At 39.4% G+C, this 14,531-nt stretch overlaps 1 protein-coding gene across 1 annotated transcript in view; it reads right to left on the reverse strand.

The window, feature by feature from the left end:
* Window positions 1-14,531, reverse strand: part of LOC138606957 (uncharacterized) — a 75,118-nt gene that overhangs the window by 3,491 nt on the left and 57,096 nt on the right. The window contains exons 13-15 of the mRNA XM_069679448.1: window positions 4,959-5,001; window positions 3,769-3,883; window positions 1,781-1,883 (exon numbers count right to left, since the gene is read on the reverse strand). Of these exons, the coding sequence (XP_069535549.1) occupies window positions 1,781-1,883; window positions 3,769-3,883; window positions 4,959-5,001 (261 nt within the window). The remainder of the gene's footprint in view (window positions 1-1,780; window positions 1,884-3,768; window positions 3,884-4,958; window positions 5,002-14,531) is intronic.

Raw genomic sequence — 14,531 nt, forward strand, 5'->3', positions numbered from 1 at the left:
AACAGCAGGAACACCATGTACCAAGTGTAGTTCTAACAGCATGGCAGGGACCTGAACAATTTGCCCTCAACTCCAAACTGACTGGCACTTTAGAGTCAACAGTTTTGGGTAACATAGAAAGCCTCTTATATTGGTCAGGCTGGTGGAGACAGAAACGGTCCCACATGTGCTGCAATGTTGCTTTCAAGTAAACACTTATGTGGCAGAAGAGGCTCTGCACTTGGTAGAAGAGACAAACTCTGCATTTACACTTGCCAACTGTCTGACATTCAGAAAGAAATGTTCATTTAATAAACTGTCTTTTACACTTAGACATATAATTGCATTTCCATTAGCCAGGTCACAGATCTGTTTGCAATTTGGCCTTTTTCCCCCAATGAGAGTCAAGATGTTGGTGGTAATGCATCAGTTTCTATTTGCAAACCAGCTACAAACTCCAGAGAAAAAAAATATTAGGCACTGTCACAATCAATCTCAACAATCTAGTTAGCAACACCCACGGAAGTACTTTGGCCTATTCTGTCCAATAAGAAGAGTTTAACTGGTGCACACCCCCACAGAACTTTCTAGCTCTCTGGTTTTGAGGTGGCTGTGGCTCAGAGGAAGAGTCGATCGTCTCCCGATCGAAAGGTTCAGACAGTACGATCCCTGACTGCTACAGTCTACATGTCAAAGTGTCGTTGGGCAAGACACTGAACCCCAAATTGCTCTTGAAGGCGTAGTGTGAATGGTTGAATTCTGATTGGAGATTGCCCATTGATGTGCAATGTATGACTGTATTATATGTGAAAGGGTGAATGTGACATGTAGTATAAAAGTGCTTTGAGAAGTCTGAAGAAGACAAGTGTAGTCCCTTCACCGTTTTTGCTATGCAGCAAACCAGATATCCCAGTAGTGTTTCTTCTGCTGGCCCTGGTGGTGAGTTCCCGTTTGACCCAAAGACTCCATATTTTGACGACCTCACAGTTTTTAAAATAGCTTTTCTTGCCTCAAGGAAAGTTTTACAAATGTAAAACCTCCATGGATCAAAGAAATCATAAAATAAAGTTTCCTTGTTTGCAATTCAAGGTGTCTTGTAATAAGTTCTACAGTCATCTCTTTTACAATGTTGCCTATGGGGAAAATACTTTTTGGGCTGCAGCGTCATTTTTCATTTTAATACCCCACTGGCCACTGGGCAAAATTGGATGTGAGGCTGAGCTGCTAAGCCGTATCCAGGTCTTCATAATGCATCCATGTATTCACTGCCTCTCAATTCTACCTCACCTAAATTCAGATCACTCAGTGGTTACACTGATTTGAGATCAGATAATAATTGCCTGAATGTATTTTGTTCTAACATTTTTTAATATTAGTTAGTTAAAGTTAGAGGTGAGAACTCACATCATATAATAACATGCACAGCTTTAACTAACTTTAACTTGAGCCATCCAAAATAACTGAAAATCCCTGTGCAGGAGTGTTTCTTTCTGTTGCCTGTTACAAGAACCTTGACAATTGTATGTCAGGTTGTAAAAACAATTAAGATATATCATTATAGACGGTAAATAATTAGCTGATACTGAGTAATTTTCACTTAAACTTTAATGTATGACTAGCCAGGTGGAGGATCTGGCACACCAAACTTACACCCATGCTATCAGATTGAGAGTGTGCATGCCCCCACATATTTTTGACATATACCCTTATATCAGGTCTCTTGTTTTACGTGATGAGAACATAAACAGCTGCAGTAAAATGTTTTCACAGAGATGAGCATTTCAGTTCTGTCCCCTCTCACCTTCTTGCTGAGCAGATGTGATGTTTGTTTGGAAGGTTTCGCTCCCAGGCTTTAGACAGCCACTCCAGCCTGCTGGTCCACAACGAGCTCACCAGACCATCAACTGAAAGAAACACATCTATTGGATCAATACAAGGCACTTATGCCTTAATGCTTAAAGGAACTCTTCAGTATTTTGGGAGGTGTGTGTATTTGCTGTCTTGCTGGGAGTTAGATGAATTAGAAGATCAATACCACTCTAACATATTTCTGTTCAATATGAAGCTACAGCCGTAGCTTAAAAGGGGCTGTTGGAATTTCTTGGAAACAAAAGTAATGTTTCCTTTGAGTGTTACTCACCAAAGAACACTGCGTGTATCCTTGTGGTCTAACAGAAATGTTAAATGCACTCCCTTTCTCACAAAACATTTGCAAAGTCAATTTTTAGTTTTAAATCCTGCATTATTTACATACGATTACTCGCTTACAGTCATCCTCTTCTTCCCTGCCTTTTCGCACAGTACAGCACACGTTGGTGTTAAACCACCAGTTGGTAAGTAAAATAGTGTGACACCAACTGTTGGACTGTGTATCCCTCACCCAACTGCATGCACAAGATTATCAAAAGGGGCATCTGTTCGGAGAAAAACCCACCCATGGTCCTAAATAGAGTCTAAGGGCCCGATGAGACAGAGTGCGTTTAAGCAGCTGGGGGCGCTTTTTGCACACTGCTTTTGCATTGCTGAGCGCCTCACATTTTTCTGCTCTTGCGTTTTTGAGGAAACGTGAGAGCGCCTCACGTTGACAAAACTTTTTCAACAACTCTAAGCAGAAAAGCGCCCGACGTCATTGCCATTTTTTCTCATTGTCCAATCGGATGAATGGCGAGGCGGGCAGTTTACAAAATAACGGTTAGGTTAATGACAGCTAATGATTCGGTGGTTGCCTTAACAACCGAAAAAAATAGCGCAGTGAGCTACTCTTTTTTTAATCGTAGGCTTCAACAAAAAAGGCAGTGCAGTGTTTACAGCCTGCCAAACGCATTCTGTCAGATCGGGGTCTACAGTTGCACAGGGAACCTATCTCTAACCATAAAGACTGAAGGAAGGGAGAAACAGCTAGCTTGGCTAGCTTGCGGTTTAACAGGAATTTTGATTCTTACAATTGACTGTTGCCAATGCTAGAAATATCCAGGCCAGCGTTTTCACTTTGCCTCCAGTCTTTATGCTATGCTGAGCTAACTGCCTCCTGGCTGTAGCTTAAAGGTGGAGTATTATGCTAATTTCAAGCTTCATATTTCACTCTGTGATACCTGTGAAGTAGCTTAGCATAATTTACAGTTAAAAAAAATTCTAATTTTTCTCACACTGATGCTCTGTGCAGGCCCTCATACAGCCTCTGCCTGAAACGACTCAGTCAGCTCTGTCCCTTTGAGAGACCCCACCCCTACAAGCCCACTTTCTTCCGATTGGCCAGCTCTCCGCAGCCTGCTGAGGCTGCACTTTGTGACGTCACAAAGAGCAGCGTGTAGAAAAAAACCTGGCGTTTACAGCAGACTGAGCAGAAAAGCCTGGGGATTACTCCAACATACTTTTACCTACAGATTTGAAACTTCACCCACGTTTAGTCTGGACAGCCAACATTGTAACTTTATATATATGTCTTAAAATGTGAAACAGCATAATACCTCCTCTTTAATATTTATTTTACTACAGACATGAGAGTGGTGTCAAGTTTCTTAATTGAACTCTACATGAAAGTGAATAAATGTATTTCTTAAAACGTAATAAAAAATTGTATAACTTTAATAAGTTATAACTTTGAGTTTGGTAAAGCTACTCCATAACACTTGTATAGCCATAACTAAAACTACTGATATAAGCATTTAACTTCTTCTCTCTGAAAGAAAGCAATTTTCTATTATGTTATTTACCTCTGTGGCAGCAATATGTAATAAACATTAATGTAACCGACTGAATTACTGACATTCAAGTGGATATTAAACTTACTGGTGTGTTTCATGGCAGATCCCATCACCAGGAAGGACACAGTGACGCTGATGGCTATAAACACCTGGATCAGCTCAGCCACCCAGGAGTACGCCCTGTAACGTTCATTAATAATCTACACGGGTTGGTGGGGAGGGTGATGGATGTTGGCGGATGTTGAAAATGAGGACACGACAAGGAATAAGGGAGGCACGTGTTTGTACTTTAGAACATGTCAAGGTAGATTCAGAAGGTTGTTAGATGTTGCTAGTAAAACATTTACAGCTACATACAGTGTGGCTCTCATCAGTTCAATTTCATGAAGACACACTTAACTTTAGTTCCATCTCTAACTGTACCTCAGAGAGGAGGGGTGAATTTGTAGTGCATATAGAGGGCCCAAGCTGCAGTTTGAGAGTTTTATTTATAAGATATTCACTCTGACTACAGTAAGTTTGTCAGCCAGTCTGAGCCAGCCTCTACAGCTAATTGCTGCATGTTTCTATTAGCCACCCAGGAAGTTGTTAGCAGGGTAGAAGCCCTCCTTCCTGTTTAATTAAATAACAAACATGCTGACCACATCATGCTGCAGCTGATTTCATCACAAATCATTTTCCGTCCCTGCAGGTGTTACTTTCAGCTGGCAATTAACACACAAACAAAATATACTGCAGTTTGGCTTTTTGTTTAAGCACTTTCAGTAATAAGGGTACCAAAAAGGTACCTGAACATTTCATTGTAGATACACTATCACATTGTCTTGAGTGTCTCCTTTTTGATGTAATTATTTTTTCCATTTATTTTGTTCTATTACTGTTGAGTCATTGTTTATAAATCATTATAGATATAGTTAATTTGTTCACAACGTCTGTCCTTTACTAAGCCTGCCATAGAAAGGGGAATAAAAAAACAAACCTTTCCATTGCTTAAACCTTACACGATATTAAATTTCATCCAGGTGATAGGATATATATTTTTATCTATATTTTTATTTATTTAGAGAAGTCAAAGGTCAAATTGTTGTAGAGATTGCACTCCATTCATCCAAGAGGCTCCTTTACTTCTTGACTATCTGAGAATAAATAGCATTAAGAAACAACCAGAAATAAACAGCTTTAATTGACAGGCATTATGTCAAATCAGAATGTACATATGCCTTCTGGTCTATACCTCAACAACAACAAAAAACACAGAGGAGCGTGGGGTCTCACCCTGGTCAGTGGGATGGTTGCAATCTCTCCTGCTTTCTCAGACCTGAAGAGAGAAAATAAAACAGAAGAAAGGTAAGTTTATCTGAAGGATACAGGGAAGGCTTTGGTATTGTAAGGTGGTCAGCAGAGTGCAGTGAGCTGGTCTGTCCTCCCTCAGACATTACTGCTGATGTGTCAGTGAGCAAAGCAAACCTTTATCCCAGCAGAGCCTGATGTTTAAGAGCTGTAATTCACCTTCACATGCAGCAGCCTGACGATGCAGTCAGAGCCCTAAATCTTCCGGCGTTGATGTCACATGCTTCTCATGACCCATATTGTCTATTCAGTACTTTATTTAAAATACAGAGTATTTGCACTATATTGTTTTTTTTACCATGTTGTAAAATACACAGCACATGGATAACATGGTGCTGGGATTCCTACGAATGAACTAGGAAGGAGGAGCATTTTTTTGTATTAGATTCAGTGTAGTTTTATTTATGTTTTTGTATATACATTTTTGGATGTAAATGTTCCTATGACTATAAGTTGAGTAGTATATCAGAGTATAGTGAACATAATTATAAGATATCAAAGTACTCTGTCTGTTCCTTCACTTATAACAATAATCATCAGTTACAAAAGGCTGCCCTCTGCATTAATGCATCTTCATTAAGAGTCAAATACAGCCTGGCTCTCTCTGTTTCTCTGCTAGCTGGCCAGCTCCCAGCCTGCAGAGGATCTCCTGGGGAGATACAAGAATACTACAGCAGGGAAAATATTGTCCTAAATATTAAATGAGGCACAAATGGTAGTAAAACATATGGCAGGTCAGGGCTTAAACCTATGAATCAGTGTTTCCATTTTAAACTCTAATTTTGGTCATTTGTCTGCTGCTGCTGTAGAGTGCTGTAGTTTCATTAGTGTCTTTCTTTCTGCTTTCCTCTGCAGCCGGACTAACAGAACCGAGAACTTTATTCTGAAGGCAGGTGGGTACCATTAAAGGACTGAGGAAATTTAGAAATATCATATTGCATATGGAAATATGACTGAAGTAATTTCATGATAATGTTTTACACACATGAATTACAGTCAGCACTTAGACTAAAAGGACAATATCTCAATAACAACTGGTCAGACTGCTGTAACATTTTAAAGCTTTACTCAAATCAGATTTAGGTCAAGACCAAAGACTGTATGGACGACACGTCTCCATCTGCTCCCATTGTAACAAAGTGATGCCAAAATAGTCCCCGCAATAGGCGCTGCCATCTTGTGATGGTGACGTCCTTTGGAGCCAGAGGCTGCGCAGTAGAGAACGGTGGGTAGAGCGGCCATAGCCACTTCTGCTGACCAAAACACACACTTAACTTACTGAAAAAACAGCAAGGAGCCCGCACACCGGCGTGTTTAACAGCAGAACAGCTTTTTGTGTTGGTCGTTCACAGATATGGAAACTTCAATGACTGTAGGGATTGTTTTAGTTACGTTTCCTCTCGCCATTCGTCCTCCACTCTGCTAATCCGGAACAGAACGGCTGCCGGAGCCGTAGTTGTCAACAGAGCTGTCAATCATCATTTTTACAGCATCAAAATAACAAATTAAAAATAAACTTGTCAGAAAAATGAACACTTGGACATAAATCAGCATGATAATAACTAGCTATAATGACAGCTAGTTACCCAAAAATTTTGTGGCATGTATTTTGATTTTATAGTTTGACTCATGTCCTATCTGTTAACATTGGAGGAGGCGGGCTTTATTAACGTAAATCAGCATGATAATAACTAGCTATATTTACCATGTTTGAGAAACATTTATTTGGCGTGTATTTTGATTTTATAGTTTAACCCGTGTCCCACCTGTTACCATGGAGGAGGCGAGCTTTATGACCTAAACTGCAGCCAGTCAGCAGGGGGCACCCGAAATGTTTTGGCTTCACTTTTGGGGAGCTGTCATGTCGTCCATCTTTTTATACAGTCTATGGTCAAGAACAAGATTTGACTTATTATACGCATTTTAAGTTCAGTGCCACACAAAACTCCTTTATCAAGCTACTTAACTCATGTTATATCTGTAAGACCCACTTTTTCAGAGTTTTACACAAATGTCGGGTGTGGGATGGACATTAAAGATTTTCAGACTACAAGTCACAATGTTATATGATTTTACTGCATAAAGGATTTGATTAACTCACTTCACAGGACTTGAATCCTTGCTTAAGAGTGTCAGAGGGACACCTATTTTACATTTGAAACTGCTGCTGCTTTTCTCTGCGGATGACTCAGTTCCTGGTAAAACCCTTTTTAAACACTGAACACTGACGCAATCCTTAACTTTACACAAGCTTGCAGAAGCTCAGCTCACAGCTCCTCGTGATAGCCTCTGCAAGCAGAAGAGTGCGGTCGAAACACTGATTTTAAATTTGAAAGTACTTTATTCAGTGCTTTTAGCTGTTTTAATAAATTGGTACATTTGTTTTAGAGGAGAGGACAATTTTTCCAGTAATTCAGCAGTAAAAATCTGTGAACCGAGGGGAGGTCATTTAAAAACTCAGTTTGTTAAGTTAGCTGCCTGACATGCTGTTGCTCCTGCATTGCTCTGTGTAACATGATGCGGCTTAAGGCTGAAATCTGACTGACAAAATGTAAGTTGACTTTGGGTCTTTTTGATTGATGATTATTACCACCATCAACTTGAAGTGAGCATACCTTAAAAAACTGATATATAGAGAGCATGATCCCTAGAGGATGAGTCCGACAGACGTTGGTGATCCTTTGAGCTTTTATGAAGTTTCCCCTAATGTTAAACCCTCCACTTTAACATTTTCAATGATGACTTGAAACCCAATTGTCCAAAATTCAAAGAGACCTCAAAGGATTGTTCAAAACTTTTAGTGACTTTTAACATTTTATATAGCCCTACAATCAAGCCAGATGATTGATTTATACCCAGGAAATATGAAATCTTATGTGCCATATTTTAAAAATGGTACAAATATTTCTTATTCTGTTTTCTCTTTGTCTTTTTATTATGTTTAATATAAAATGGATCAGCCACTGTATGAGCAGGGTACAATTTTATTGAGAGATAAACACTCTATTGCTTCGCAAGTATATAGTTAAAAAATAAATGAAATATATTTAAGACAATTATGTCTCAGCCAAAATTTACAACATCTGTCCATCACTTGTTGAGAGATTCATTTAAAAACACAAATGTCAATCACATGGTGGTGCGAGAGAAAGACAAAGCTTCAGACTTCGATTTGACTTTGGACTTCACCTGTTACCTGTGACTTCATAAAGCCTTTCACCCTCCTTAATGGCAGATACTTGAATATTACTTTCCTGGCAGAGAAGTTTGCTACAAGTCCCACATTTTAAGGCAAACATACATTTATGAAGGACAGTTGAAAAAATGTGTTTTTAACTCCGGAGTGACAAGGCAGCAGAGAAGAAATTTAACTCGGCCTTTAGGTGTTTTAAAAATACACTGTAAGTCAATATTGTAGGCTGTTTAATCACCACACAAGGTCAATCGTTAAAATAAAGACCATCACTTTTGTATATTTCAGAACACCTGAACTAAGTCAAACTCAGGTTCATCTCAGATGTTCACAACACAACACACATTTATAATAACATACAGGAAACAACAATACAATGTACATTTAGCGGAAGGCTTTTCTGAGGATGCTGTTTCTGGCGAGATGAAGCCTTCTGTGTAGCAGTGAAACTGCTTAGACAAACAATCTCAGTTTGCAGGTGGTCCACTTAACGTAGCGCTCCTCTGCTTTGAGCCTGCGAGCCTCCTTCTCTTCTCCATGTGATCTTTACACTTCTCCAACCAGTAGCTCAGCTTCTTCAGCCAGTGCAGAGACCCAGAGGATTTTGGTGTTCTGGAGTTTCAGATAAGATAAAAGATCAGTAACACAGTAAAGGATGTAGTATTACATAAAAAGTTATTTGGTATTTTGAACAAATTGATACAGACAAGATACATACTTTCACACTCGAGGGTGGCTTTGTCAGACGAGATGGGGCTTGTGGAGCCGTTTGGGTGGAGATCCTCTTCATCAGACTCATTGTCCAACCCCATTGTTGAACAGAGTGTGTCTTCTTCTCTGCTTGTGGCCCTTTAGCACAGAGGACAGGCACTTACAGCTGGCTTCATCGTCCACTCTTTGCAGGCAGCAAAGCTCAGCCTCCTCGTACCTGCTCTGCTGCTCCTGTTTCAGCTCACTCAGAGTGAGTCTGGGCCCTGTGGTGGGCTCTAAGGCCTTTACTTCATTGGCCTTCATCTCTTCCTCTTCCCTCTGTTTGGCCTCCTGCCTCCTCTTCTCCTCCTGAATGCTCTCCCTCTCTCTTTGCAATCTCTCAGGTGCTTTGTCTCTTCTTCTCTCCTGCGCTTCTCCAGCACTTCTCTCAGCTCTTTCAACATCTCTTTCTGGAGCTCTCTGCTTCTTTTCTCTGGGCTTGTTTTCCTGAGACTTTGAGCAATCTCCATTTCAGTGTGGAGTTGACTTTGTTGCCTCCTTCTCTCCTCCTCAATTCTCTCCCTTTCTTTTAGCAATCTCTCAGGTGCTTTCTCTCTTTCCTCTTCTTCTCTCCTGCGCTTCTCGAGCCCTTCTTTTAGCTCTTGAAATACCCTCTTCAGGAGCTTTCTCCCTTTCTCCTCTGGGCTCAGTTTCCTGACACTTTTAACAATCTCCATGTCAGTGTGGAGTTGACTTTGTTGTTTTGAAGTCATGTTCTGGTTTGTTTGGGATTTTGAGTTTGTCTTCTCTGCTATCTTGTTTGCTTCTCTCCTGCAGCTTGGCTGGTGTGAGTGTGACTCGTGGAGAATCTTGGTTAAGTTATAACCTCTGCCAGAAATCCAGAAGCAGAGTCACAATGAGCTGCTTCCTGGGGGCTTTTGGAATGATCACCATGACCAATAGCATTTTTTTTTTTTAATGGTGTAATGTGCAATATGGATGCTTCAAATACAAGCACTTTAACAGTGTAGTAATGCACTTAAATGACTTAGGATCACAATTTAATAAAGTTGGGGGACTTCTGAGGGGCAGCTTTAAAAAATACTGGCTAAAAATTGAAGCAGTAGAGGCAAATATAGAGTGAGTTTCAGTTCCTAGTATTCCAAAACACTAGATCCCATTACACACCTCTAGCTTATAACTTTATGTTTATAACTTTATGTTAATGACTTTCAGTCTCTACAAACATACTATCAGTGTTGTTTCTTCACGCTTCAAATGTCTTTCAGAGCCACATAAAATAAAGAAATATTCACAGGCTGAGTTGTGCTCATCATGACTGCTAAATTGATTTGACATATAAAAATTGGAGTCCACTTTAATAATCTCTTTGAGTCTTTCAGTTAGTTATAAATTTACATTTTTTAGTTATGCTAGCTCCAGGGCTCCCACGGTGGGATGATCATCGTTAGTGATCATTTAGTCAGATTGAATAATATGACAAATATTCAACAGATGCCAACCGAAGTGCCATTCAATTCGTACAGACATTCATAGTCCCAAGGCGATGGCAAGCAATATGTTTGGAATTCAGTTAAGTTTGAACCTTTCGAGTTATCATTATAATTTGAGTAGATTAAAATAGAAAACAAAGGAATTATTTAACGACTTAAGTTAATATGAAAAACAGAAATTTCTAAATGTGGAAAGAGCAATAAATTCTGCATTTTAAAAATCAGTCAGAATCATCAAGATCCATTAGTGCATTTAAAGATTTTAATGCATTAACGCAGCCATTCAAATCTTAATATTCTTCTTAACAAACTCAAGAGTACACTAAGAACTTTAACTTATATCAAATGTTGCCTACATGATAAAACACCCAGTGCTGTCTCACCCTGTTGTTGAGACCTGAGAAAAACATAAAGGTTTAGAAATGAGAAATGCTTTTTAGGCGATTAAAACAGTGTTTGGCATGTTGTAAATTAAATTCCTTTAGGAGACCAAAGCTTTGTAGATCTACAGTATTTTACAGCAATATGTTGGTACACTTCGTCATCCAGAAGTGAAATGTTTGCACTACATGTATGCATGTGTACAAAACACAAATACAAAATCTTACACTTTTTTCAGCCTGTTATGGCGGTCAATTCTTTGCAGTGCAGCATCAGCACTGCTGAAGACCAACACCAAATTCTGTGTTAAGTCCACGGTCTGGTTGGTTTACTTTGGAGCAATCTGCCCCAAAAGAAGCCTTTTGTCTCCATCATTTCTCTTCTGTGAGAATAAGAAACAGTTTATTTATCATTGAACATGTTGAAATATGGCAATAGATAAATCTACAGTGCAAAGAAAATCATTTAAGGCTGAAATGTGTGCTACAGCACAAAAAAAGTGTATTTCTAACATGAGTAGCTAAATGCCCCATGCTAGCCATCAGTCTTAACAGTACACACTGGCTTGAAGAGCTACATGCACATAATGCACAAAGTAATGAATAAAAGCAAATATAAGGTTAACTCTTAAAAGTAACAATGTTAATACACTGACTTTACATGTTTATTGGCAACCTAACTTCACATTTAAAACAAAAAAGCAAGAGTACAGAGAGTGTGTCTGTTTAAGTTGGTGCTGCTCATTTTGTTTATAAATTAAGTTACTAGTATGTGCAGACAGTCAAAGTGGTGAAAAGCAAGTTAGTTAAGCATCTACTTAAAAACCATACATTTTCAGGAGCATAAAAATGTTTAAATGTAACAGTCTTTAATTAAAAACAAATATATTTGCTTACCTAAGTCAAGTATTGGAAGATCAGCTTTATGAAGCCCTTTAGATGCAACGTGGTTTCAGAACTCTTCATCCATCCCCACGAACAAGGATAATGTTCGAGCTTTCTCAGGAGCAGACACTCACAGGAGCGTGAGATATTCATAGAAGTGAGTTCAATGTGTGAAAGATAATGAAATATTTAATTTCATCTGCCTCTGCCTTGATCCCCTCATCACACTCAGTTCAATGATGTCTTTTGCCTTAACTGAAACAAACTGGACTTTGTGGTTAGAAACACATTCCTGGGAACATGTTTAAAGTGTTTGATAATTCCACATCACATATTATATGCAATTATTGAAAAATGAATAATCTTATTGTGTGAATGTTCACATTATTTTGCTCTTATCAGTCACTGTATTTGACTTTATTCAAGGTTTGCACATCTTTAGACACCCATCAAAGAAACAGAAGATTAAAATCCAAATAACCATGTTCAGAACACTGCTCTGAGTGTTTAGGCACTCCTCCTTAATCTACTGTAATCTGGTCTGTACCTCATTTGTACGTCACTTTGGACAAACATGCAAGCCTAACTGATTGTCATTTTATGTGGTAAATAAGGTAATATGTTTTCTCAGATTAAATTTATGCCACTAATCCCTCTGTTTGTCTTGTTGTCTAGTGCTGCATCACTGAGAACCTCTGGCTCAGTATGACAGACATTTAATTGTCAGGCTGCCTTAATAATGAATGTAGTCAGGTATATCTCCTGAAATGTCCATACTGCTCAAACATTCCACAATTTTGAAGATTACTAAAACCAATTTTTAAACTTTGAATTACACTTAAAGGGGCTATATGTAAGATTTTACATATATTCATCAATCAAATCTCATTTTTTATTGCCAACGTGTAATGGGATAGTAGAGGAACTGATAAATTGAGACCTTCCCCGACGGGGAAACTAGAGTCAACATTGGCAGGGCATGCGAATCATGGAGACCTTCAGGTTCAGCGTTTTTACTCTCACAGCACAAGCGCTTCATCCCAGCTCTCTCCGGCCGCCCTGCCCTGCCTGGCGAATGTTCCCTAATGCCTGGGACGATTTACTCGTTCGCCGGCGTAGTTTACCGTTTGGTTACGAAGCACAATGCTGAAATCATATACAGTGTCTTTATATAAGAGCTAGTTGGCTAACCTTAGCATGCTCGCTAACATTATGACTACCAAAATACTCTAAGTGTGTATGTCAGTGTTTTCAGTGTAGCTTGACAAATAACTTAGCCAGCTAACATCGATTTTAACTTTGGTATTTTGACAAACAGTGTTGATTTTGGACAACATGATGCCGGTCAACATGATACCGGTCAATGAACACATCTCGTCAGTGAAAAGTAAACAGAGCTGGTGAGTTTTCGAGGTTGAGCATCATGCTCAGTTTCGTGCGTCTTCAGCAAAAACCCTGGATGCTTGTTCATTAGTGCGAGTGTAGTAAAGTAGCTATTGGCTGTCCTAAAAGTCGCTAAATGACGTCATGTAATTTTAATGGACGCTGTAGGAGAGAGGAATAACGTCATGGGAGAGACAGAAAGTGAGTAAAAAACACCCTAAATATATTTAGAACTATAAAGAAACTTTCTTCTTTTGATTCTTGGTTTCTTTGTTTTTTAATTATGCCATTGAAATGGGCCATCACTTCTCAAAATAACTTCATGCACAACTAATGCTTTGTCTAGACCCACATTACATAAATCAACTTTGTCCTGTATTGTTAAATGTTACATTTACGTCCCGCTCTGTAAGCCAGGGCGGGATCAACAGCGGCTTTGCACTCGCGCAATTCATTTGCAGTGTGGACGCAGAGTGGTGTGGGTCTCCTCTCCGCTCTGACTGCAGCTGGGACTGCTGAGCAAGGCTACTGTGAGACTGACCGCCTGTGAGTGCTTTGGGACGGGGGAGGGGCTCATGGCAGCACCTGCTGCTCGTTAAGGACAGTAACTCTACAACGATACGTGCTTTCATGTCAGAGTCTCCAAAACACCAGAAACACCAGTCACTTTGGACAAAAAAAGTCGCCAAGAGGATTTGGAAAGTCACCAGATTTAGCTAGAAAGTCGCTAAGCTGGCAACACTGGTGTCCGCTCGAGTGCGTACAAGAAGGTCTACTGCAGTTCCCTCAACGGCCGACGGTGTCACTAGGAATGAGGATTTTCTGAAAGTTACATATAGCACCTTTAAAGTGTCCATTTACATAACATGAATAATTTATGGGAGCTTGTAAACTGTATTAATTTATTCTTTCTCACATGTGAAAGTGTCATAATAACAACAGTATAAAAGAACAGCAATTTTGGTTTATTTGCTTTCAAACGTTAATAATAATAAACTGTAACAGAGAGGTAGTATAAGGAACAATATCAGAACCCAGCTATACTCGGCTATATCTGACGATGATAAATAGCCTCTGGGGACAACGGCGAACATGTTGGTCATGTCCGGTATAGCCAGCAGTTAGCAATAAACAACTTCCAAGACCCCTTTTTTTGTGTGCGCTGCATTGTTTACACTCCAGTTAACAACTTGAGAAGTGATCTTGTGTTTAGATCAAAAGTGAAGCGAATTTCGCTCCTCCAGATATGTCAGCAAAATATAGAGAGAATTTGACTGATTCTCATTCTAATTGCATTATGAGTACAACAGAAGTGTGTAAATTGTGTAAAGATTCCTTCTGTAACACAATCTAATTGCAATCATACCAGTAAAAATAAAGGAACAAACATACAGCTTGTTCATGGGCCTACACCAGAGCTGGGACAGCATCAAGACAACATGTCTGTGAAGTT

Source organism: Semicossyphus pulcher, unplaced genomic scaffold, assembly GCF_022749685.1.
Source record: "Semicossyphus pulcher isolate SPU_LCO1_2020_fin unplaced genomic scaffold, fSemPul1.0.p SCAF_4, whole genome shotgun sequence".
Lineage (NCBI taxonomy): Eukaryota > Metazoa > Chordata > Actinopteri > Labriformes > Labridae > Semicossyphus > Semicossyphus pulcher.